The 27,034-nt window shown below is 43.4% G+C and overlaps 2 protein-coding genes across 2 annotated transcripts in view; one reads left to right on the top strand and one right to left on the bottom strand.

Moving 5' to 3' along the window:
* The window catches only part of LOC115172682 (TOG array regulator of axonemal microtubules protein 1-like), a 32,384-nt gene extending 17,109 nt beyond the window's left edge, over positions 1-15,275 (bottom strand). The window contains exons 1-8 of the mRNA XM_029730365.1: positions 13,369-15,275; positions 8,880-8,946; positions 3,839-3,964; positions 3,500-3,742; positions 3,104-3,405; positions 2,514-2,743; positions 2,222-2,322; positions 1,952-2,122 (exon numbers count right to left, since the gene is read on the bottom strand). Of these exons, the coding sequence (XP_029586225.1) occupies positions 1,952-2,122; positions 2,222-2,322; positions 2,514-2,743; positions 3,104-3,405; positions 3,500-3,742; positions 3,839-3,964; positions 8,880-8,946; positions 13,369-14,397 (2,269 nt within the window). The 5' untranslated portion in view covers positions 14,398-15,275. The remainder of the gene's footprint in view (positions 1-1,951; positions 2,123-2,221; positions 2,323-2,513; positions 2,744-3,103; positions 3,406-3,499; positions 3,743-3,838; positions 3,965-8,879; positions 8,947-13,368) is intronic.
* Positions 15,276-17,532: 2,257 nt separating this feature from the next.
* Positions 17,533-27,020, top strand: LOC115172683 (kelch-like protein 28). Its single transcript, XM_029730366.1, has 6 exons — positions 17,533-17,617; positions 18,869-19,129; positions 20,797-21,434; positions 21,547-21,990; positions 22,780-22,988; positions 23,098-27,020. Exons 2-6 carry the CDS (start codon positions 18,869-18,871, stop codon positions 23,259-23,261), a joined length of 1,716 nt encoding a protein of 571 aa, XP_029586226.1. The 5' UTR covers positions 17,533-17,617; the 3' UTR covers positions 23,262-27,020.
* Positions 27,021-27,034: the final 14 nt, after the last annotated feature.

Raw genomic sequence — 27,034 nt, 5'->3', positions numbered from 1 at the left:
AGTGCCCGTGGCATTTTCCTCTAAAGATCAGAAAAAAATGAGTACAAAAAATTCAAATACAATTCCATGGACAGATAAAAAGTTCACCAGTTAGATTAAACAACACCTTTGTAAAATAAATGTTATAAAATGAAACATGTACGGAAACAGGTGAATTAACACACCTCAGTTAGCAGGCTCAAGCACGCTAGAACCAACATGGTAGCAAAAACTAACTAGCAGAAATTGTTAACAAGTTAGAAATGATTTAAACACACTTTGCTGTAGGCTACTATTTACTAGTTAACAACAAATAATTTATGTCATATATTATATTCACCCCACCCAGTATTATAATCAAAACTTACCAGAAAGCATGTTGTCCTTGGCTCAGACAGTGTAATAGTGTGGGCTCAATAGCATCTCATTAGTGTGCAAGATCTTGAGAATCAGCTGTACATGTGATGGAAGAATGGGTTGCAATTCCATTGAATTGGGGATAGTTTAACCAAAATATGCCACAAAACCTAGAATTGCCTTATGTGTATCGCACAAAAAAGGTTCACTGTTATAAGCTAACTTTTCTGATGAATTTAAGCAAAATTCCCCAAATTCCGGGGCTTAACTTCCCATGGAAAATTCTGGAAATTTTCCGGAAAGTTTCCGACCCTTTGCAACGCTAGGAATGTTGTCCCGCTCCTCTTCACTGGCTGCGTGAAGTTGATATTGGAGGGAACTGGAACACGCTGTCGCACACGTCAATCCAGAGCATCCCAAACGTGCTTAATGGGTGACATATCTGGTGAGTATGCAGGCCATGGAAGAACTGGGACATTTTCAGCTTCCAGGAATTGTGTACAGATCCTTGCAACATGGGGCCATGCATTATCATGCTGAAACATGAGGTGATGGCGGCAGATGAATGGCACGACAATGGGCCTCTGGATCTCGTCACGGTATCTCTGCATTCAAATTGCCATCAATAAAATGCAGTTGTGTTCATTGTCCGTAGCTTATACTTGCCTATACAAAAACCCCTCCGCCACCATGGCCACTCTGTTCACAACGTTGACATCAGCAAACCGCTCGCCCACACGACGCCATACATGCTGTCTGCCATCTGACTGGTACAGATGAAACTGGGATTCATCTCTGAAGAACACTTCTCCGGCGTGATTTTCCCACTGAAGTTGGGTACAACCGGAAACTGCAGTCAGGTCAAGACCCTGGAGAAGACGGTGAGCACCCAGATAAGCGTCCTTGAGACGGTTACTGACAGTTTGTGCAGAAATTCTTCAGTTGTGCAAACCCACAGTTTCATCAGCTGTCCTGGTGGCTGGTCTCAGACGATCCCGCAGGTGAAGAAGCCTGATGTGGAGGTCCTGCGCTGGCGTGGTTACACGTGGTCTGCAGTTGGGAGGCCGGTTGGACGTAGTGCAGAATTCTCTAAAACGACGTTGGAGGTGGCTTGTGGTAGAGATAATAACATTACTTTCTCTGGCAACAGCTCTGGTGGACATTCCTGCAGTCTGCATGCTAATTGCACGCTCGCTCAAAACTTGAGACGTCTATGGCATTGTATTGTGTGACAAAACTGCACATTTTAGAGTGGCCTTTTATTGTCCCGAGCACAAGGTGCACCTGTGTAATGATCGTGCTGTTTAATCAGCTTCTAGATATGCCACACCTGTCAGGTTGATGGATTATCTTGGCAAAGCAGAAATGCTCACTAACAGGGATATAAACAAATGTATGCACAAAATGTTAGAGAAATAAGCTTTTTGTACGTATGGAAACTTTCTGGGATCTTTTATTTCAGCTCATGAAACATGGGACCAACACTTTACATGTTCTGTTTATATTTTTGTTCAGTGTAGTACTGGACAAACAACATATTTCAAACATAATGAAAATACACCGTTTTTAGACAGCGATATGCCTCAATGGGGCAGACCTCCTCGCAGTGACTGACCTTTGGCAGGCCTCAGGGCTCTGATTGGCTCGCGGCAGGCTAGTCTACTTGGGGGTGGAGAGTATTCTGTAGTCCTGTCCTCTTCCTCAGGTTCCATTGGTTCGTTCGAGTAGGTGACTCTTTGACCAACCACACTCACTTCAGGTATGATTTTATCTCTGAGTGGAAAGCCTGGTGGAGAAAACACAGAAACACCATTAGAGCTAAATAGAAACAACGACTCAGACAGTAATAAGAGAGATCCTTTTACATGTTAAATCCTCACTGTACCTTGAAGGGCACTGAAGTCCATGGAGACGGAAGATCTCAGCTTAGCAGAAGGCACTCTAGCAATGTGAGGCTTTGTTGAAGAGGAGGCAGAATTCCCAGGGCTTTTGAAAGAGGTCAGAGATGAGTCATCAGAAGGGATATCAGATCCATCATACCTCGGGTGTGTGTACTTGAAAGTGTGACCATCAAAGCATGGCCTCTTTGCCCGCCATAATTCTTGAAACAGGATCTCATTTGGTTCAACTTAGTCTACTGGTTGTCTACTTAGGTCTAAGAATCTTGTGGAATGTACCTGGTTTTGGTGCCATTGAGGGTGGTGTTTGGGGGTGAGTAGAGGCTGGAGAGGCCGCTCTCGCTGGCTGGGCTGGTGACGATGGGGGAGTTGTGAGAGGGGGAGTCCAGAGCCAGCTCCAGTTTCATGGCTGAGTCTGGGCTATCTGGGTCAGGGTCTGAGCCACTCAGACTCACCTTGGCCTTCTTCTTAGCTGCGCTGCAGCGCAGAGAGCGCAGGGAGTTCAACATCTATAAACAACAACACATTAGCTCATCAGTAACCTGAGAGCAAGGTGAGAGGGTGCTGTGCATACAGATAATATTTGATGCATGGGTGTTATATCCATGACAATTTAGATGTCAAGTACTATTCCCCCAGCACTAACATTACATCAAGGATACTTAGTCCCAAATATGACCCATTTCACCACCACTGCAGTAATGAAGGGGAAACATTATCCACATTCCATATTCCTGCACTGAGTTATCCTGATTACAGATATGAATAAAACCCTGATGGCAAGATGGTAGCTTTAAGACAGTGTCCTAGCTAAATCCATCTGGAGACTTCACTAAGCAGAGCCTTGTATGTAAAACATTGATCCTGACCTCCTGCCGTTCCAAGGGGTCCTCTTCCTGGTCTTGGTCCTGCAGGCTGAGGTGATCCAGGTTTAGGTGAAGGTCCCTCTCAGACAGGTGGTCCTGCAGGCTGGATGGAGATGGAGCTAGAGGACTAGACCACTGGCCATTCTGAGACAAGCCCCGCTCTGGCAGGAGAAGGCCTGGGGATGGGGAGATAGGCACCCCGGTCCGCGTCCTGCTCAGAGCCTGTCGGAAAGACGAGGCAGATGAGGAGCTCACCAGAGAAGCACGGTGAGGCCGTGGAGAACACCTGCTGGATGAGAAGTCACCTGTGGGGACAAAGAAAGCCCTCAACAACATGCCTCAAATAAATTACATGACTATCAAGATCTACCCAATATGCAGTAGACACCAGACCCATACTTGATATGTCTTTCCAGGGGCTGGGGTCTCGTCTTTGGGGGCTGCTCTCTCTCTTGTTGGGCCAAGTGTTGGACATTGACAGTGAGGAGTCAGTGCGGCGGTGGGACAGTGTTGGGGTCAGCAGGCCCCCGGGGAGTGTAGCCAGAGGGTAGGAGGGCAGTAGAAAGGTGCCCTGGGCCGAGGGGTTGGATAAGGTGCGCTCAAAGCCGGAGGTCCCAGAGAGGAGACGGGCCTTGTGTACCACTGCAACACAAAGATCCTTCAGTTACCTTTCAATGACCCTTTCAATTAAACTGTTCTGTAGAAGGCACAGACTGAGCAGAGTAAAGACTTTCTCACCTCCCTCTGGGTCAAAGAAGTTGGTAGATTTAAAGATGTCAGGGTCTAAGTCAAGGCTCCCACTCCTTCTCAAGCGTCCCGGGGATTCCCTCCTAGACGACAGGGTTTTATGGGGCTCTGCAGAACCTAGAGGACAACGAATCAGCTATTACTGTAGAGTACCTCATAACCATCATATATTGTCTACCAATACAATATGATGACTGGTTGCTGGTTGCTTCAGCAACTCATGTTAAGTTTCAAAGTGATATGGTCAATGGAGTCCTCTTCATTGAGGCCAAGCTAAAGCTGGGGTCAGGCTGGCTTGTGAGCCCAGTTCCTGGCATGGGGAATGTAATCTGATCCTAGTTTGTTTCACTTGATAAATTATTCTGTCTAGGTTTAATACCTTTGGCTAAGCCAAAGCTTAGTTAAAACATCCATTGACAAACCCATTCGTTCAGTAATGTTTGAAATCAGATTTTATGAGAGAGCAGCGAAGGGGGACATTTGTTCGGACACTATTTGTTTATACTGTGCAGTAAAAGTTGTTGGCGTGTTCTGTAGCCTGCTTTAAAAATAGCCAAGTCCAGTCTTGCCTGCAAGCACAGGCTTATCTTGTAGACAGTGGCTACGTAAAGGGTCACAAACACTCCCGACCCGAAACACTTATAACTAACTCACACACGTTTTACTTTTGTATTTCACTGCATGCTTTACTAGCAAAAAACATACAGCAGAAATATTGTATTATCATTTTACATTATTTGTTGGCTACTTTAGCAAAGTCTTATACAATATTTTGGACTCATTTCAAATTCCCAATGTACCTGATTCAATAGTGTTCACTTAGAGTACCACATTCAGCATTGTGTTAGATTACATAGGTATACAGTACGGATGGTCAATACAGTACCAGTCAAAAGTTTGGACACACCTACTCATTCCAGGGTCTTTCTTTATTTTTACTATTTTCTACATTGTAGAACAATAGTGAAGACATCAACACTAAACTCAGCAAAAAAAAGAAACGTCCTCTCACTGTCAACTGCGTTTTTTCAGCAAACTTAACATGTGTAAATGTTTGTATGAACATAACAAGATTCAACAACTGAGGCATAAACTGAACAAGTTCCACAGACATGTGACTAACAGAAATGGAATAATGTGTCCCTGAACAAAGGGGGGGTCAGAAGTAACAGTCAGTATCTGGTGTGGCCACCAGCTGCATTAAGTACTGCAGTGCATCTCCTCCTCATGGACTGCACCAGATTTGTCAGTTGTTGCTGTGAGATGTTACCCCACTCTTCCACCAAGGCACCTGCAAGTTCCCAGACATTTCTGGGGGGAATGGCCCTACCCTCTGATCCAACAGGTCCCACACGTGCTCAATGGGATTGAGATACGGGCTCTTCGCTGGCCATGGCAGAACACTGACATTCATGTCTTGCAGGAAATCATGCACAGAACGAGCAGTATGGCTGGTGGCATTATCATGCTGGAGGGTCATGTCAGGATGAGCCTGCAGGAAGGGTACCACATGAGGGAGGAGGATGTCTTCCCTGTAACACACAGCGTTGAGATTGCCTGCAATGACAACAAGCTCAGTCCGATGATGCTGTGACACACCGCCCCAGACCATGACGGACCCTCTACCTCCAAATCGATCCCGCTCCAGAGTACAGGCCTCGGTGTAACGCTTATTCCTTCAACGATAAACGCGAATCCGACCATCACCCCTGGTGAGACAAAACCGCGACTCGTCAGTGAAGAGCACTTTTTGCCAGTCCTGTCTTGTCCAGCAACGGTGGGTTTGTTCCCATAGGCAATGTTGTTGCCGGTGATGTCTGGTGAGGACCTGCCTTACAACAGGCCTACAAGCCCTCAGTCCAGCCTCTCTCAGCCTATTGCAGACAGTCTGAGCACTGATGGGGGGATTGTGCGTTCCTGGTGTAACTCGGGCAGTTGTTGTTGCCATCCTGTACCTGTCCTGCAGGTGTGATGTTTGGATGTGCCGATCCTGTGCAGGTGTTGTTACATGTGGTCTGCCACTGCGAGGACGATCAGCTGTCCGTCCTGTCTCCCTTTAGCGCTGTCTTAGGCGTCTCACAGTACGAACATTGCAATTTATTGCCCTGGTCACATCTGCAGTCCTCATGCCTCCTTGCAGCATGCCTAAGACACATTCACACAGATGAGCAGGGACCCTGGACATCTTTCTTTTGGTGTTTTTCAGTCAGTAGAAAGGCCTCGTTAGTGTCCTAAGTTTTCATAACTGTGACCTTAATTGCCTACCGTCTGTAAGCTGTTAGTGTCTTAACGACCGTTCCACAGGTGCATGTTCATTAATTGTTTATGGTTCATTGAACAAGCATGGGAAACAGTGTTTAAACCCTTTACAATGAAGATCTGTGAAGTTATTTAGATTTTTACGAATTATCTTTGAAAGACAGGGTCCTGAAAAAGGGACGTTTCTTTTTTTGCTGAGTTTATGAAATAACACATATGGAATCATGTAGTAACCAAACATGTGTAAACAAATCAAAATATATTTTATATTTGAGATTCTTCAAAGTAGCCACCCTTTGCCTTGATGACAGCTTTGCACACTAATTTCATTTGAGGTTTGGTCCAACAGAATCGGTAATTTTGACACCAAAAGACATTGAGACATTCTTTTACTGTGATAGAAGAGTAGTTAACCTTTCCAACGATACCCTTTTTATGTATCAACTCCTCAAAGTGAGTGCAGAGTAGACGCTACAAAAACAGGAGTATCAGTGAAGATTGATTCTGGAAAATGAATGCTCAGTTTGTCACGCGCGGCATTAAGCTAGCATTTTTGCCAGACTGTTATACTAGCTGTCTAGTCTGTTTATAAATGTGCAATAAGTATAAAACACAATTATACACTGAGTGTACAAAACATTAAGAACACCTTCCTAATATTGAGTTGCGCAGGGATGCTGGACCATGTTGACTCCAATGCTTCCCACATTTGTGCCAAGTTGGCTGAATGTCCTTTGAGTGGTGGACCATTCTTGACACATACGGGAAACTGTTGACCATGAAAAACACAGCAGCGTTGCTAAGGGTTAGGGCAAACATACACAATCCATTTCTCAATTGTCTCAAAGCTTAAAAATGATTCTTTAACCTGTCCCCTCCCCTTCATCTACACTAATTGGAGTGGATTTAACAAGTGGCATCAATAAGGGATCCTAGCTTTCACTTGGTCAGTCTGTCACTGAAAGAGCAGGAGTTCATAATGTTTTGTACACTCAGTGTATAAGGAATTGGCAATTCGTTCTCATTCTGAGAAATAAGTAAGGTCACTTGATTTCAACATCTGAACAAAGTGGAAAGACTAGCACGCTGTTCAAATGGAGTGTGCAAAGCTGTCATCAAGGCAAAGGGTGGCTACTTTAAAGAATCTCAAATATAAAATATATTTTGATTTGTTTAACACTTTTTTTGGTTACTACTTGATTCCATATGTGTTATTTCATAGTTTTGATGTATTCACTATTATTCTACAATGTAGAAAATAGTAAAAATAAAGAAAAACCCTTGAATGAGTAGGTGTGTCCAAACTTTTGTCTGGTACTGTATATCGTGATTCGTCCATAAGCAAATAAATTATAATTGAGATGATTTTTAGGGCATATCGCCCAGCTCTAATATACCAGCAGGTACTAAAAGTAGTGGAGGTACTAGTTTCTAAGTCCAATAACAGAACAATACTTATTATGTCCAAATCAACCAACCAACCATACAAACCACATCAGGGGTGTGGCATGCATCTTATTCTGCTGTCACTACTGGGCTGCTTCACTGTAAGGCATCTTGACAAGAGGTCAAGTTGCACAAAAATACCCTGGCAATTGAATACCTAAATAATATCGCTAGCATTCCCGCTTGAGATGATACCAAGTTTATGACACAGTATCTGCTGTATAATCCCTATTGGCTTCCCCACCTAGTCTGGTTCTTTCCTTCCTTTGAGAGCTTTTCTCCTGCCCACTCTGCCTCTGGCTGTCTGACTGGGTCTTTTCAGAGTGAGCCAAGTCAACCGTGGGCTAGTTGACTGCAATGGGAAGGAAGCCTCTCACAGGGTGGTGGCCGTGATCACAAACCAACTGTGACTGCAAAGTGGAGGAACTCTGATAAATCACTGAAACTAACTATTGCTTTCATCAACTTTGGTAATTACTGGCCTTCCTACCTAAAAATCAATACCTCATATATTCTCCTTTGTCAACAGAGAACACAAAATGAATGTATTTGATCACACTGTTTTCATAGTGAGAACCAGATCAAGGTTTAGTACAAACTGAATGCATTCTCAAAAACTCATTCTCAATGCCAGCCTCCATGCCTCATATTAAGTGTCTATTTATTGAACGCCTACGAACGGCATTGGCGATAAACAGCAGGAACATGAAGAGGAGTGACTGACTGACTCCCACTGACACATCAACCATGTTTAGAGAAAGCACCACCCCCTCACCTCAAGGACACCTCAATATATTGTCACAATACATTACACAACTCTCCATCTACCTATGCATTCTTGTAGAGACATTTTTTACACCGGTTCAAGATGGAGAGCACAACATTGGTTTGGATTTCAAGGGTGAAGCATGCTAATGTCCATACTGGCCTTGCCTGGTACTTGTCTTGTGTACACAATGTCTTCCCAACAATGGCAGCAAAATATAGGCAATTACACCATGGCATTGTTAAATACTAGTTTCTGAGTGGCTTAAAAGGCGTTCTAGTGTGCATTATTTCCCTATAACGTACAGCAATAACCCACGGCTATGAATTTGTTTAATCCTTGTTGCGCGAGACCTGCATGGCACTCTTCTTTCTACTCAGTCATGTCAGTGCTCTGAATGGCGTGCAATGGTGTGGATCCCTTGACTCTGTGTGATAATCCTATTCAAAACTGGTTTAATTTATAGCCTGGCTAACTTCGGCACTGACAGCAACTGAACTGCACCTCGTCAGCTTGTGCGGTAGCTCTTGATGCATGCAAGAGACAGAAGTGGGCACTTACCGAAACTGGGGACATATGTCTCTGGACTCAGCTTCCGGGAATGGGACAGGCAGTCTTCACTGATGACCTGAGGAGATAAAATCAAGGGGTAACAATGGTGACAATTATACATCACTAAGAGCTACAATACTGGGTCAAGTTCACGTCAAACATAAATGATTATTTGAAAACAGAGAAAGCCTACCATGGATCAACTGTAATTTCATCCATTGGTCTCAACAAAGCAATGTTTAGCTCAAATTGCCATCTGTCTACGTCAATGACATGTACCACTCTTATTAAACTATTAAAGGTGTTGCCATGGCATATTTGTAAGCGTCACAGTAAAATAGATCTCTGAGGTAAGGAGAGTGATGAGCAGTTTTCACCTCAAACACCAAAGCTTCCCTCAGACAGGGTGTTGAGATCCATCTCACGGCTATCTGATTAAAAGCAACTCACATTGCCTTCAGACAACACTGGGATCTTAATCAACATTAGGGACGTAACTGGTTGATGTTCCACAGTTGCATCACGCCCTATGATCTTCACATGCATTGCGAATTAAGTTTCAAACCCTCTCTGAATACAAGTGTGTTGTGTGGCAAAGATGTTGCTGGGAGATGGGGATTACTGTAAACATAAGGTTTCACTGGAAGGCTCCAAAATGACTTTGGGGCACAGAGCAAACAAAACGCCTCTGAACAAGTAGCTCTAGTTTTCAACAATTGTGATCAATGAAGGTCATTCTTGCAAATTGCAATGCTTTGCCGTTGAGAGTACCTGAATGCTCACTGAAACTTGTTGCACAGTGTATTCTTTCCAAGACATTTTGGTGGCAAACTGCTCCAAGGGAAGGAGATCACTTGTGAGAGGGGTTTCACTTTCAAAACCATAGAAATGAATAGGTTTAAAAACATCATTCAATCGAGTTGTTTTTTAACTTCAAGTTCACGTTTCGTTACAACAACATCAAGACTGCTGAGACAGACATCAGCGATTGTTTCTGCAATCCACATGACATAGTCCCGTGAATGAAGAGATTAATAAAACATGCCAGCCAGCCCCTCCCACCTAGTCTACAGTCAGCGTCGTGTGTGGGGTGAAACCAGACCTTTAGTCTGTTATCCCCACCAGTCTCTGTGACAGGGTGCCACTGCTGGGATTTCTCCCCCGCAGATCTTCATCTGAGCGCATTGCCTATACTTTTGTTGCATCTTTGCGACTACAGTTCAGTAGTCTAAGTAGGCTACTCTCTATTATGCGAAACAGGGAAGATGGCCATTGTTTCCCCACAACGAACCTATGCCACTGTCTGACACTGACAGCTGGGTGTTTCAGTATCTGAGAGAATGAAACGTGCAGATTAGCAAATTGACTTCCCTGATGAGATGATTTTGCAGTAAACCCATTGTAGCCTGGGGTTCCCCCCAGCTACATAGATAAAGCTCTTTGGATGATCACTCATCGAGGAACAGGTGCCCTGTAATATTAGGTACTTGTCTCCCCCAAGAAGTCAAATCTGTAGTCTCACCTTTTCTGTCTAATGTGGATCATGCAATAGATATGTATCCAAACCCTGTATCGACGTACAGTAGGCCTACATTATTATCCTATGTATTCTTCAGATATACTACATATTCTATCCATGTCTATATATCCCATCACTCACACACACATATTTTTACAACGGACTCCGACATTGCTCGTCCTAATATTTCGGGCTCATGGGTGGCGCAGTGGTCTAAGGCACTGCACCTCGGTGCTAGTATGCAAAACTGTGCAAGAGATTTTCCTGTAGGCAAAGCGCATTGGAGTAGGATTCTATTGCATTGACAGTCAAGACTCAGGCTCATACTCTACACAGACCTGTGCGTCATTAACCAATCAGAGCTGCAGTAGGCCCATATACAAATAGTAATTGCCATATATGGATCTGTGCTATTCACTTTCAACTGGACTGTGTTCATAGCATGAGCGGTCGCGAGTAGATGCGCTTGTTTTGATATCAAAGCAAGTGCTGCATGTAGCCACCTGTGCACATTTGTTCATATTCTTTGCTAGTTAATAAGTTACTAGCCCAGTTATCGCTCATTTCTAGTCAACAATGGGTGAGTGGTTGCTTCCTATAAGAGCACAAAATGTGTGCATTTCTAGCCATCTTTGAAAAGAAAGCCAGGTAGTTTTTTTATGTCTTAAAGGAGCAGTGTTGTATTTCAGACGGTTTTGAATAAGCTAAGTAGCCAATAGGCAGAGGGTAGCATAATTTGTCTCTTTCTCTAATAATGGTATGGGAATAATAATACATTTTATTTTGTAAAGTGGTTTTCTTACATCAAACAACATTTTCAGTCACGTACTTGTATGAAGGACAAGTGGATACACAGGTTAATGTCAAGCCCTGTATGTTTTTTCAAAAGTCTCATGGAATGTAGGCCTACATTGAACACCACACATTTGCTGCTACTGACAGAACAGCTATTTCCATTTTAAAATGTTATAGGATGCATTTTTCTCCATTGTTTTTGATGGTAGGCCACTCTGGTAGGCCTACATTATGAGTGTGCAAACTTGGCCACTGTTAAAACTGTAACTTAAAGTGGGTACAGCCTCAGTGTTCACAGTGAACGCGCCCCGGTAGTTGCACAGAATTTTCACAATGTTCTAGTTTGTGCTCAGCCGACCTGAAATTTGCTCAGTGCTGGATTTTTTTGGGAGGGAACATTCTTTGCAATAACATCTGCTAAATATGTGTATGCGATCAATAAAATTATTTGATTTTCCCTGACTGACCACAACTTGAAATGCCTGAAAATGCATCTCTGAAATGGCAAACACATGAATAGCCTTATGTTCAATGTCACATCAGGCATCAAACAAATAGTTTTCTTGCCTTCAGAATATGGTAGAGTCCCCCCTTTTCTTATCTCAAATTTAATATGGTAGAGTCCCCCCTTTTCTTATCTCAAATTTAGACTAAGTTGATTGATAAACACTGACATGGTAGTTGTCATCTCTCTCCTCCTAATAGGCCACAAGGCAACTGGCTGCTCACCAAATTGTTGTTATGGCAACAAAACAAAAACAAATAGCAGCCCTTGCAGACAGGTGACAGTCCTTTTCAGGCCCTTTGCAATCAGTGCACTAGGGCTTTGATTGTGGAGACAAACAAATCAACTAAAACACAGCCCCCGAGGTGGACGGTGAAGTCAATAGGAAAGATGCTACTCCAAGAGCACAGTCAGTGACTGATTGAAAGGCAACTTATTCCATTGGATCTGCATTAATATTTTTAGAAGCCCTTTACACCATTAAACATGTGAACTTTGATTGCTGAGTCAATAATTCCTCTATTAAACTCCAATCAATGTCAACTAAAGGGAAACATTTGCATCATCTCTGCATACATAACTACACTGAACAAAAACATAAACACAACATGCAAAGTGCTGGTCCCATGTTTCATGAGCTGAAATAAAAGATCTCAGAAATGTTCGTTATGCACACAAATAATATTTCTCTCAAATTTTGGGCACAAATATGTTTACATCCCTGTTTGTGAGAATTGTATCCTTTTTCAAGATAATCCATCCACCTGACAGGTGTGGCATATCAAGAAGCTGTTTAAATAGCATGATCATTACACAGGTGCACCTTGTGCTGGGGACAATAAAAGGCCACTAAAATGTGCAGTTTTGTCACACAACACAATTTTTGCACCCTCCCTCATTGGCATGCTGACTGCAGGAATGTCCACCAGAGCTGTTGCCAGAGAATTGAACATTGCTCTACCATAAGCCGCCTCCAATGTCATTTTAGAGAATTTGGCAGTATGTCCAACCAGCCTCACAACTGCAGACCACGTGTATGGCATCATGTGGGCAAGCGGTTTGCTGATGTCAACATTGTGAACAGAGTGCCCCATGGTGGCGGTGCAGTTATGGTATGGGCTTAAGCTACAGACAATGAAAACAATTACATTTTCAATGGCAATTTGAATGTACAGAACTACCTTGACAAGATCCTGAGGCCCATTGCGATGCCTATTTTTATTTTTTTAAGGTAGCTGTGTCTAACAGATGCATGTCTGTATATCCAATCATGTGAAATCCATAGATTAAGGCCTAATGAATTTATTTCAATTGACTGATTCTCAAATTAATTGTAACTCAGTAAAATCTTTGAAATTATTGCATGTTGCGTTTATATTTTTGTCCAGTGTTATTGATTCAGTATAGACATGCTTGGGTCGTTTTCATCAGGTTCCTGCAAACTAATATTTGATAGATTTGTACTTTGGGTGGTAGCAAACCTCATTCTATTTGCACCTTATTCAATAGAATTATGGTGCTTCTACAGAAATAAGATTCTTATACCTATATAGCCTAGAGAGTATGTCTTGATATTTCTTTCTCTTATGAGACTTTGGTAAATCAAAACAGCTAATTGATAGACCAGTGTCGTCATCAGACTTTTGCTTGATGTAACCTTGCCGTCATCGATGACCAACCTGATCAGAGGATTTCCCCTTAGGGGCACTGCGTGGCTGGGTGTTCACTGTGGAAGGGAGGCTTGACCTCTCCCAGGGCAGCTTGTTCTTCCCTTTGCCTGCACTGAATATTCTCCTCTGCAATGGAAGGTCATCAACGAGGGAGCCCAAGCTTCCATAACCATGATACAGCCTGTCAGAGTCTGGTTCTGTCCTGATGCTCCTGATCCGCCCACCATTGAGCACCCACTCCAGGTCAGCTCCCGACCCAAACTGTGGTGAGCATCGTTGTCCTGGTTTAGGGATTACAAGGGCGTACTCCACCATTCCATCTGAGGACAGTTTGGGAAGTATGTGCCTGGCTCTTCTTGCTTGCACAGCTGCCATAAGACCCTCCACATCCCCATTGAGCTCAACTCTGTCTACAGCCTTCATTAGGGGCTGTTTTTTCCCTGTGTCAAGGCAATGGTCAAAAATGGCAAATAGTTCTAGGGCTGCATGGCGGACCTTCTTCTTGCTGTCTGCCAGGTATGGTGCAACTTCAAAGCAGAGGCTGGGGATATTGAAGTCCTTCCTGGGGTGGGTGAGCATAGCTGCTGTGATGATGTTGATGACATCCTCTCTGACCCGGGAGTTCTTGTGTCTCAGGTGTCCAATGACAAGGTCCAACACTTTCTGTGGCCCTACAATTCTAGTCAATTGCCTGAACACATTCATATACTCATTCCTGGTGACAGCGCGGGTGTCCCCAAGGGTTTTCAGAGCCACACACACTAATTGTTTGAAATATTTGTCTACATTGTAATCCAATTTCTGGATGAGTAGGTTTATCACCTGTAAAGTGCCGTACAAGACTTTGAAGTTGCTGTCATCTAGAAGTCTGCGGAGAAAATTGATAAACTCCACAATACTGTCTGAGGGGACTGGCTTCAAGTCCAATCCAAAGAGGATATTTTTCAGCTGTTCCACACCATTTGTTCGATTTTGGTAGTTTTTGAGGTCTAGGAGCTTTTCGTGTAACTCTTGGGGTATCAATCCAAAAATCATCATTGATGGTCCTTTGGATGTGGTCAAAGGGGAAAATCTAATGAAGCATTCACATTTCTGTGAGGACAGCAATATTGTTCTTTACTTTGAATCGTCATCTTGGTGGGTAGATTTAGCCTCTTCGATGCTGTATTTCACAGTGGCAATACTGTGGTTGCCGTCCAGTACAATTGCACTCAGATATGTCTTTATATGGTAATAGTCAGTTCAACAATAAGTTTTACACCTGTAGGCAGCTGTCCAAGCATAATCAATGCATTACATTAAAATACTTCATATTAGCAGCTTCTTATGAATACATGTTCTTTGTTTTGTTCTACGAGACAACTGGAACGTGAACAGTGAAAGCAACGTTGAGTTGGAATGTTATATTTGAAAGCCCGTTGTATTTCAGCTAACTGCATTGGTAACTAGGTAGCCCACTAGATGTTTCCGTTGCTTCTAACATCATTCCTTGTTCAGAAATGGAGTGTCAGGGCGACGTCGCTGCCAGTACCTCTTCTGATTGATGTTTTCCATATAATTCATTATCATAGATAGCTTTTGGCTACGTCTTCAAGGCTTGCGGTTGAGCAGCAACCTGGTGGTGGCTAGCTTGGCTAACTACTTAACGTTAACTGGCGAAGTTAGAAAACAGACTAATTCGGACTTCGCATTCCGATTAGTCGTTCAAATTTGACGTCCGGGGTACGAAAACGTTTTCCAAATCTTCATGACCTCCTCGGTTAAATGTCCGATTAATAATACTCATAGAAATCCCCTTATAACTGTATGAGATTCTATGTTGAATGTTTGTAGCTAATCTAGCTAGCTGCGCTGTAGTAGAGACATTCATCGCCGTAGCCCACGCCAAGAAGCATCAAAATGGCGAATACAACATGACACAACCGACCGCTTCCATGGTGACGCGAGTGGTAGGTTGCAAATCAGATGGAATTTGATGTATACCATTCCAGGGTTTCTTTATTTTTACTATTTTCTACATTGTAGAATAATAGTGAAGACATCGAAACTAGTACCTCCACTACTTTTAGTACCTGCTGGTATACGAGAGCTGGCCGATATGCCGTAAAAATCATCTCAATTATAATTATTTTGATTATGGGTGAATCACGATATACAGTACCAGTCAAAAGTTTGGACACACCTACTCATTTAATGTTTTTTCTTTATTTGTACTATTTTCTACGTTGTAGAATAATAGTGAAGACATCAAAACTATGAAATAACACATATGGAATCATGTAGTAACCAAAAAAAGTGTTAAACAAATCATATATTTTATATTTGAGATCCTTCAAAGTAGCCACCCTTTGCCTTGATGACAGCTTTGCACACTCTTGGCATTCTCTCAACCAGCTTCACCTGGAATGCTTTTCCAACACTCTTGAAGGAGTTCCCACATATGCTGAGCACTTGTTGGCTGCTCTTCCTTCCCTCTGCGGTCCAACTCATCCCAAACCATCTCAATTGGATTGAGGTCGGGTGATTGTGGAGGCTAGGTCATCTGATGCAGCACTCCATCACTCTTCTTCTTGGTCAAATAGCCTTACACAGCCTGGAGGTGTGTTGGGTCATTGTCCTGTTGAAAAACAAATGATCGTCCAAATAAGCGCAAACCATATGGGATGGTGTATCGCTGCAGAATGCTGTGGTAGCCATGCTGGTTAAGTATGCCTTGAATTCTAAATAAATCACTGACAGTGTCACCAGCAGAGCACCATCACACCTCCTCCTCCATGCTTCACGGTGGGAACCACACATGCAGAGATCATTCGTTCGCCTACTCTGTGTCTCACAAAGGCACTGCAGTTGGAACCAAAAATCTTACATTTGGACTCATCAGACCAAAGGACAGATTTCCACCGGTCTAATGTCCATTGCTCTTGTTTCTTGGCCCAAGCAAGTCTCTTCTTATTATTGGTGTACTTTAGTAGTGGTTTATTTGCAGCAATTCGACCATGACGGCCTGATTCACGCAGTCTCCTCTGAATAGTTGATGTTGAGTTGAGTTGTGTCTGTTACTTGAATTTCTGAGGCTGGTAACTCTAAAGAACTTATTCTCTGTAGCAGAGGTAACTCTGGGTCTTCTTTTCCTGTGGCACTCCTCACGAGAGCCAGTTTCATCGTAGTGCTTGATGGCTTTTGCGACTGCACTTGAAGAAACTTTCAAAGTTCTTGAAATGCTTCGCATTGACTGACCTTCATGTCTTAAAGTAATGATGGACTGTCATTTCTCTTTGCTTATTTGAGCTGTTCTTGCCATAATATGGACTTGGTCTTTTACCAAATAGGGCTATCTTCTGTATACCGTCATTGTAGGCCGTCATTGTTAATAAGAATTTGTTCTTAACTGACTTGCCTAGTTAAATAAAGGTTCAATAAAAATAAAATAAAAATATACCACCCCTACCTCGTCACAACACTGATTGGCTCAAACGCATTAAGAAGGAATGAAATTCCACAAATTAACTTTTAAGAAGGCACACCTGTTAATTGAAATTCATTCCAGGTGACTACCTTATGAAGCTGGTTGAGAGAATGCCAAGCGTGTGCAAATATGTCATCAAGACAAAGGGTGGCTACTTTGAAGAAGAAGTATAAAATATTTGTTTAACACTTTTTTGGTTACTACATGATTTAATATGTGTTATTTCATAGTTTTGATGTCTTCACTATTATTCTACAATGTAGAAAATAGTACAAATAAAGAAACAACCTGGAATGAGTAGGTGTGTCCAAACTTTTGACTGGCACTGTATTGCCCGGTATACCAGTAAAAACAGATTCGTAGATTGATATGGTGGGCACCTCTGCATGGCACCAGAGGAGAGTGCAACTTCTTGAGAAGCTGATGACGCTGTCGTCTCCCTGTATCTGCAAATTCATGTCAATTATATACATCAAACACTTAATATCAATGATAGGATTTTTTTTATGCTGATCATTTTATTTTCATGACACCTTGTTGGGTATTGCCTTCTTTCCCTTCTATCTCTCCCCTAACTTGTATATTGAATTATGGTTGTGCACAAAAAAAGACGATACATTTAAAATCTATACAAAATAGCTACAAAATTACCATTCCCTCTGAAGTCGCCCGCGCGCTCCCGGAAGTTACGCCGCATAAAGTGTTTGGCGTTTGTTTCCTGACAGACGCTGGGGTTCCTGCCGCTACTGCGATAAAAACAGCTATTGTCGGGACATCTGACGCTCAACACAGGTTTGTCTCCGTTGCATATGCTTGTAAATGTTTGGACATATGTAGTAGCTATCAAACTTCACAACTGATTAGCGCTCAACTAGATGGAGATCAATGTATAGCTTGTTTAGTACTGTGTTTATTTTTAGCATCAAATTTGCACTGGCGTGCTCTGCAGTGCCAATGCATTGGACATAACATGCCCTTGTTATTGTAATTTCTCACAAGAGGCCGCAGACCCCTCGTACATCCGATAGCCTGGCTATTCCACCCTACGCCAATATTACAATGTTGTAAAATTAATATAATATTCATCAGCGGATCTGAAACATTTGAACAGTAATTGTGGCTTGCAAGGCTGATGCTAAGAAAGTGGACCGACGACGCCAAGGCAGCAAACGTTAGCTCGCTAACGAACGTTACTGGCCAGATTATATGTCAAGGTAGCTGGCTAAACTAGTTCACGGATATTACCCTTCGCTTGAGAAATGTCATGTTTATTTTTTACGTTTCTATTCTACAAGCCGTCGAGGAGTTTTGAAAGAATTTGATCACCGAGATTTGGCAAATAGATTGTTGCGCTAGCTGGCTACTAGCAAGGTTAGCGTGTTTGCTCGCTCAGCTGAGCTATAGCTACAGTATCTAGCTAAGCAATTGTAGACTAGCTTGCTAACAACGTTTGACAGCTAGTTGATCTTGGCGATTTTGAGGCGTCACTCAAGCTTTGTCCATTGCTGCGAAGATGCTAAATACTAATGGCATAGCTAGTTACATGTTACTATTATTTAGCAACCGGGGTTATTAGCTCACTAGATGAGCCAAACAGTAGAGTGAAATAAGTATTTTAATCGTGAGGATTATTAGAAGTTTAAACTCATTTCTTATAATTTCACCGTGAACAAAATAATTAAAAATCGGTTTGTTTCATCTTCCGTCAGGACAGTTTTGCAATGCCAGCCTATGTGATGAAACTTGGCCATGTTCAGGGTTACACATGTCATCACACATTCTGATAATATCTGGTATGCAGTGCACTGCCACTGCATATAGTATGTTGTACTTGATTCAGTTAACTTATTGGCATGACTTAGGTGGCTCACATTGCCAGATAATTAATTTAATTGCATGTTGCTTCTAAGTCATTCCTTTAGATTTCACCTGGAGAGGAAAATGTGGTCTTGAGTGTCTTCTTCAGCTTGTCCATAGTTCTGTGCTTTTTCTCCCTTGCCTTTGACAGGATGTTAATGATGTGCATTTTCTCCCCCCCATAAGATGGACCAGCAGGCCCAGTCCTACATGCTTGCCAGTCTGACGCGGCCCCACTCTGAGCAGCTGCTGCAAGGCCTCCAGCTGTTGCGGCAGGACCATGAGCTGTGCGACATTGTGCTGCGAGTGGGGGATGCTAAGATCCATGCCCACAAAGTGGTGCTGGCGAGCATCAGCCCTTACTTCAAGGCCATGTTCACGGGAAATCTGTCAGAGAAGGAGACCTCTGAGGTGGAGTTCCAGTGTGTTGATGAGGCTGCGCTACAAGTAAGGCTCAATTAAACAAATCAAATGTTATTTGTCACAAGCACAGAATACAACGGGTGTAGACCTTACTGTGAAATTCTTACTTACAAGCCCTTAACCAACAATGCAGTTCAAGAAAGAGTTAAGAAAATATTTACAAAATAAACTAAACTATTAACAATAACTAGGCTTTATACAGCGGGTACCTGTACAGTGTCAATGTGCGGGGGTACAGGTTAGAGGTAATTTGTACATGTGGGTAGGGGTGAAGTGACTATGCATAAATAATAAACAGCGAGTGGCAGTGTAAATAGTCCGGGTGGCCATTTGATTAATTGTTCAGCAGTCTTATGGCTTGGGGGTAGAAGCTGTTAAGGAGCCTTTTGGTCCTAGACTTGGCACTCTGGTACCACTTGCCGTGCGGTAGCAGAGAGAAGTCAATGACTTGGGTGATTGGAGTCTTTGAAAAAAATATGGGCCTTCCTTTGACACTGCCTAGTTTATAGGTCCTGGATGGCAGGAAGCCTGGCCCCAGTGACGTACTGGGCCATACGCACTACCCTCTGTAGTGCCTTTCGGTCAGATGCAGTTGCCAAAGCAGGCGGTGATGCAACCGGTCAGGATGCTCTCGATGGTGCAGCTGTAAAATTATTTTGAGGGTCTAGGGACCCATGCCAAATCTTTTCAGTCTCCTAAGGGGGAAAAGGTGTTGTCGTGGTCTCTTCACAACTGTCTTGGTGTGCTTGGACCATGAGTTCGTTGGTGATGTGGACACCAAGGAACTTGAAACTCTCGCCCCGCATCACTTCTGAACCGTCAAAGTCTACGATCGGCACCTTTTTCTTGCTCACATTGAGGGAGAGGTTGTTGTCCTGGCACCACACTGCCAGGTCTCTGACCTCCCTATAGGCTGTCTCATCGTTGTCGGTGATCAGGCCTACCACTGTTGTCGTCTGCAAACTTAATAATGGTGTTGGAGTCATGCTTGGCCACGCAGTCGTGGGTGAACAGGGAGTTTGGGGGGGGGGGACTAAGCATGCACCCCTGAAGGGCCTCAGTGTTGAGGATCAGCGTGGCAGATGTGTTGTTGTCTACCCTTACCACCTGGGAGCGGTCCGTCAGGAAGTCCAGGATCCAGTTGCAGAGGGAGGTGTTTAGTCCCAGGATCCTTAGCTTAGTGATGAGCTTTGTGGGCACTAGGGTTGTTGAATGCTATGCTGTAGTCCATGAACAGCGTTCTCACATGGGTGTTCCTTTTGTCCATGTGGGAAAGGGCAGTGTGGAGTGCGATTGAGATTGTGTAATCTGTGGATCGGTTGGGGCGCTATGCGAATTGGAGTGGGTCTAGGGTTTCTGGTCTGATGGTGTTGATGTGAGCCATGACTAGCCTTTTATAGCACTTCATGGCTACCAACGTGAGTGCTACGGGGCAGTAATCATTGCACTTATTGATGAAGCTGGTGACTGAGGTGGTATACTCCTCAATGCCATTGGATGCATCCTGGAACATATTCCAGTCTGTGCTAGCAAAAGTCATGTAGTGTAGCATCCGTGTCATCTGACCACTTCCGTATTGAGCGAGTCACTGGTACTACCTGCATTAGCATTTTGAAGATTTCACTGTGTTTACTAAAACAAGCCTTTTCCGGCTTTTTCATATCATGATTGTTTCATTTTCCCTCCTGTAGGCCATCGTTGAGTATGCCTACACTGGCACAGTATTCATCTCACAGGAAACGGTGGAGTCCCTACTGCCAGCTGCTAACCTGCTCCAGGTCAAGCTGGTGTTGAAGGAGTGTTGCTCTTTCCTAGAGAGCCAGCTAGATGCTGGGAACTGTATAGGCATCTCTCGCTTCGCTGAGACCTATGGCTGCCATGATCTCTGCCTGGCTGCCACTAAATTCATCTGCCAGAATTTTGAAGAGGTGTGCCAGACAGAGGAGTTTTTTGAGCTGACACGGGCGGAGCTGGAGGAAATAGTGTCAAATGATTGTCTGAAGGTAGTAACAGAAGAGACTGTGTTCTACGCCCTTGAGTCGTGGATCAAGTATGATGTCACTGAGCGGCAGCAGCACCTGGCTCAGCTACTGCACTGCGTCCGCCTGCCTCTCCTCAGTGTTAAGTTCCTTACCCGCCTCTACGAGGCAAACCACCTTATACGAGATGACCACGCCTGCAAGCACCTGCTCAACGAGGCTCTCAAATACCATTTCATGCCTGAGCATCGGCTCTCCTACCAGACGGTGTTGTCTACACGGCCACGCTGTGCTCCCAAGGTGCTCCTTGCTGTTGGAGGCAAGGCTGGACTCTTCGCCACCCTCGAGAGGTAATGCTGAACCCCAAACAGTAGTTCAAAATGTTTTTTTAGCAAATGTTTCATATGAATTGGAAATGCATTTAACAAATGTAACTAATGTTTTCATTTCTTTCTCTTGTAGCATGGAGATGTATTTCCCTCAGACGGACTCATGGATTGGGCTTGCCCCTCTCAGTGTGCCCCGCTATGAGTTTGGAGTGGCATTGTTGGACCAGAAGGTGTATGTGGTGGGTGGCATCGCCACACACATGCGACAGGGCATTAGCTACCGGAGACATGAGAGTACAGTGGAGAGATGGGACCCTGACAGCAACACCTGGTCCACAGTGGAGCGCATGGCAGAATGTCGCAGCACCCTGGGGGTAGTGGTCTTGGCTGGGGAGCTCTATGCCCTGGGGGGCTACGACGGCCAGTATTATCTACAGTCTGTGGAAAAATATGTCCCCAAGGTGAAGGAGTGGCAGCCTGTGGCACCCATGACCAAGTCACGCAGCTGTTTTGCCACCGCTGTGCTGGACGGCATGGTCTATGCCATCGGAGGCTATGGCCCCGCCCACATGAACAGGTACGTTTTAATATGTCAATCTGCGGTGGAATTCATTGATTTTAACAGGTGGTTTTGCTCATGCTTTTGAAATACTATGCCTACTTCAACTTGCCGTCAACCTCCATTTGTTCCTACACATGGTAATGCTCACACCAGGAAGGTTATTTATGTAGACCCCACAAGACCTTTTGAGGTCTGATCCATCCATGGAAAGAGTTTCAGCCAAACTTTCAATCATGCTCTGTTACTAGCCTGCAATGCAATGCCTATTCTGTAGGATCAAGAGTTGTCTTTTCAGACAGACATAGTTGCTTTTGTGGAACAAGAGCTCTCTTGCTGGTTAGACCCCTGTTGTCGTCTTTGCTCACTAGAGAGAGAGGTGTTGTAGTTACCAGTCTCCTTGACTCCCCAAACCCCTCAGGAGAATGTGTTTGGACAGGGAAGCTGTGGGGACTGTCTTCCCCCCCCCCCCCCCCCCCCCCCCCCAAACAATGTTGTTGTGGGTTTCATTACTTGATATTTCCAGCAGAATATAGAACTGGAATAGATGGCCTCATTAAATTGAGCTGTGATGACAACGGCACAGCTATATAGTATCTAAAGGCAAACAGGACCAATGGTGAATTGTATTGGCTTAGATTCAGAAAACGTTAGTCAGTCATATTCTTTTATATGATGGACTATTGGTATTAGGCTTGCTACTGTACTAACCTGTTAAAAAAACAACTGCAGTGATATTGTCAAAATGCAGTGTAAATGTGTCCTTTTATTGACCAAGTTTTATTTCTTGAACTCATTTTACTGCAGTGTGGAGCGGTATGACCCCAGCAAGGATGCCTGGGAAATGGTAGCCCCCATGGCAGACAAACGGATCAACTTTGGTGTTGGGGTCATGCTAGGGTTCATATTTGTGGTTGGGGGACACAATGGGGTTTCACACCTGTCCAGCATTGAGAGGTATGACCCACACCAGAACCAGTGGACAGCCTGTCGGCCCATGAATGAGCCACGCACAGGTGAGTTGGGAAATGACTCAAACAAGGTTTATTATTTTGATGCAGAGAAGTTGACCTTTCAGATTGCATGGCCAGAAATAACCATTTTATAAAATCCATATTTTCCCAGGGGTTGGCTCAGCGATTGTGGACAACTACCTCTATGTGGTGGGGGGTCACTCGGGGTCATCATACCTGAACACTGTCCAGCGGTACAACCCCATCACAGACAGCTGGCTGGACTCTAGTGGCATGATGTACTGCCGCTGTAACTTTGGGCTGACTGCTCTTTGACCCATGATACCCCTGGGTAGGACTCCTTAAGAGAAGAGTTGGACGAAAGGCTTTTCTTTTCTTTTTCCCCCCCCGTTCATCTCCAGCAGGCTGAGGGCGGTGCCACACTGCCGTGAATCCCGGCGGGCGAGCTTGCTGCTGGATGAATGTGCCCGGCTGGCGACAGGGGACCACAGAGATGGCCAGAGTGAGAAGGGTCTGGTTTGGGTGGAGGAAGGAGTGGGGCAGATCACCATGGATCTTATCACAGAGATGACCACTACTGCTGCTGGACCACAATGAGGACTCTGCCATTTTACAGAGGGCTGTGGGAGAAAACTAAGTTTATATATAAAAAAAAAAAAAGTGTAGACATATGTTTATGCCATTATTTCTGTTAAACACTCCAGACTTTTTTTCTTCTTCCTGCTATGAGCAGAACATGTGTTCCAATTTTCTGGATCCTTAAAGTTTGTGTGTGCGTGTGGCGCAGAATGTCTGTATGCTTGTGAGTAGATGCATGTCAGATTAAATGATTGTTATTTTGTCTCTGTGTGCTGGACTAAAGCTCAGGCAAGGTGATTGGCTCACACTGAGTTTTAAATGTCTGCATCTAAATCAGTGCTTCACAAAGAGAAATTGGAATCTTTATATATTCACTTAAAAGGGCTGCCTTTTTTTCTCTGTAAAGAAATAGATATGAATATATCCTCTAGTGCATTGCCTGTAAATGTTTTTTGCACTGGGTTACTAGTGTGTGTATTTGAATCAAGGGTTGAAGGAGAGGTTAGGAAGGATAAGCAAACCCCAATGAATTCTCCTGAGAGTACTTACCACCTGTCTGTTTCATCCTTGGAGCAATTCTCAACCCCCCCCCCCCCCTCTCATGTTACAGCTTCTATTACATCATCCTGTGGTAGGGTCACACTTCATCTTTCTTCATAAGCATTCAAAAGTGACCCTGTCCCTCTTCACTGCTGGGTTTGTACGTTGCTAACTGGTGCTATATTCAGGATTCTTATTTTATTTGTTCCTCTGTTACTGTTGTAGATGTTGGTTGTATACTGATGTATATGCCCCAACTTGACAAGCTCCCATGCAATAAACAGTGTCTTTACTTTGAGCCCCATGTTAAATTGAACTCTTTAGGCAGTCTATCAATACATTACTGATCTGATGCTTTCAGTCTTTAGCCCCAGGGATGCCATCTGTTAAGCTATGGTTTGCCTGAAACATTGTCCCTGCATTTAAAAAGTAGTGGATCTGGCTGCCCACTATCACTGCCAGTTTCCTTACAAAGAAAGTCTGAGATTGCTGTGCTTTAATGGGTTAGGAACAAGCCTCTTGTTTAGCATGTGAATGATCCCTACACCCTCTCTGCTTGCTTGCCACCTCTGCTGAAGCATGTGTGAGGAGCTGCATGTGGCCAAGGCCTTCCTGACGAGCTCAGGGAAGAGTGCATATACACAGCCTCATGAGACGTGCCAAAATATGCTTTCACAAGTCTGGTGTAACTTTCCCACCTACAGACAGAGCTACAAATAGCCTTCCTCTGTGTGCCAGAATCAAAAGGGTTATTTTCACTGCTAATGTATGGTACGCGTGACATACCGCCCTGCTGTCATATGGAGGGGTGGATGCAGTGTTGTCTCTGTCAAGGGAAATTCTCACTGTCAAAAAGTCTTTGACAGACCAAGGGCATGGGGACAGAGCTCAAAGTCCCCCCCCCCCCACACACACACACCAGTCTGGGTGTTGTAGCTTTGGGTCACTCTAAAGGGCAGGTAACATGAGGCAATAGAGAGCTGATGTGTAAACCTTGAGTCCCTGTTGTTGGTCAGAATGAGAGTTGTTTCCTTGTATTGTACATTATAGATGTTTGCACATGTGGAAAACTTAAATGGAGCTCTGCATTGCACTTACCAAACTATTTGATACGTAGTGTAATTTCTATTTGTACATAGGTCTCGATTTAGGTTAATGGCATTTAGACAATGCAATATTGTTTTCAGTGGATACAATTTTTGCTTTCAATTTGGCTTCCTCAAAGTCAAGGTGTCTCATTGCTGTGATGTTATTACGTGGCATGTCTGTCTGTTCACATGTTTATACTGTCTGATGAAAGACCACTGTTATTCAAACCTTTGTTTTCCTCATCCCACGTTGCATTGTGTGCTCTTGTCTTTGGGAACATTTCCAATGTGTGCCTGTCAGTTCACATGTACAAGGAAAAGTTTGCAGACAAATGCATTGTGTACTCCAGTAAAAATACCAGTTATTGTTTTGCATTTTTCACAAGTAATGTAAGATTGGCACAAGACTTTGACTGTGTATGGGTCTTGCTCTAAGCCATCTTATCTTGTCGGTCTCACCAGAGAGCAGCCTTGCAGTTACAGTACTGCAGTTTTGTGTGTTCCATTTAACACACTTGTCAGTTGTGGTTACAAATGACAGTACACTTTAGCTCTTACCCTCTAACTTTACCTTGGACTATTTAGTCTTGCTCTAGCAATAAGAGGCCGAGTACGAGCTTGCCCAAACAAGCATGTGAGTTCTTCACTTGATGAGGACTCTTTTTCAAAATACTTCATTTATTTTTGGTTGGGTCTTAGGGGTAGTTAAATTGGATTTAAAGGTGCCATGGTTAGATGGCTGCTGCTGCTGTTTTTTTTTCTTCTTATCCTGGAATAGTGGGCTTTATCATTTCACACTGGAAACATCTCCAGCAATTCTGTCATTTTCTTTCTCTATGTTTTTTAAAGTTGTCACGGGATGCAAGTAAATGGTGAGCCATTTTAACCTGCATGACTGTACAGCTATTCTAAATGCATACTATTTATCTGCATAACTAGGAAATGATTCTGTCATTTCTTCAGATTTTATTCATTTGGAATAATGTGAATGCAAATCCAACATTACAAACAAGCAATTGGGGAAATTTTACATCCTTGGGAGATCCTAAGATAGACGAACAGCGAATTTTTGGGGGGGTGAATAAATGGCCATTTCATATAGTTCAAAAGGATCTAATACTTTATTTTAAACATTTGCCATTTATTGAATATTTCTTCCATTTAGATTGTGTGTGTACTTTTTAACTCTTGATGTTAGGTAAATGAGTCATTTGTCTATCCACAACAGGCTGGTAGAATGAGCCAGAACATCAGAACAGTGAAAATCACGCAGGCGTGATTGTCTGCAGCTACCAGCTATTGTCAAGCAGTTGTTACACTAGCATGTAGAGAGGTTATCCTTGTGGGGATATTGAAAACCACAATGTTAGGGATGTATTTATACTGACTTATTTACTGCGTTGGAGGGAAAACTCATGGTCATACGTGGAATCTGAAAACGTCAAACTGCAAAATGAAGGGATATATACATTTGTGTGAAGTTCATTTACTTATTTATCATGGCCTAACCATGTCTTGTTTTGCCACCTCTCACCAAAGTGCTTGTTTTAAAGAATGCAGAGGGAGTACTAATATCAAGTCTGGAAAAGACGCACTGCTGTCTCGTGTCTAAAAAAAATTAAAATAATTGAAACCGATGTCAATGTTAGCCAAATGAACACTGCTTCATTTACATTTCCCATGAGTGTGTCTGAAGGTGATATTTTTGAATTGTATATCCTGTGGATTATTACTGGAACTACAAGAACCTTGCTGTAGAAGCTGTATTTTCCCCACATTTTATCATGCTTTGAACATACATTTTAGCTAGTTTATTTATTTGGTGCAGTTGTACCCTGTTAAAATTAATAAATGCCTGCTTTAAAGGTACGCTTTGTCCTT

Source organism: Salmo trutta, chromosome 33 (assembly GCF_901001165.1).
Source record: "Salmo trutta chromosome 33, fSalTru1.1, whole genome shotgun sequence".
Classification (NCBI taxonomy): domain Eukaryota; kingdom Metazoa; phylum Chordata; class Actinopteri; order Salmoniformes; family Salmonidae; genus Salmo; species Salmo trutta.
The sequence above is the reverse complement of the archived record's forward strand: the minus strand, read 5'-3'. Positions and strand labels throughout refer to the sequence as shown.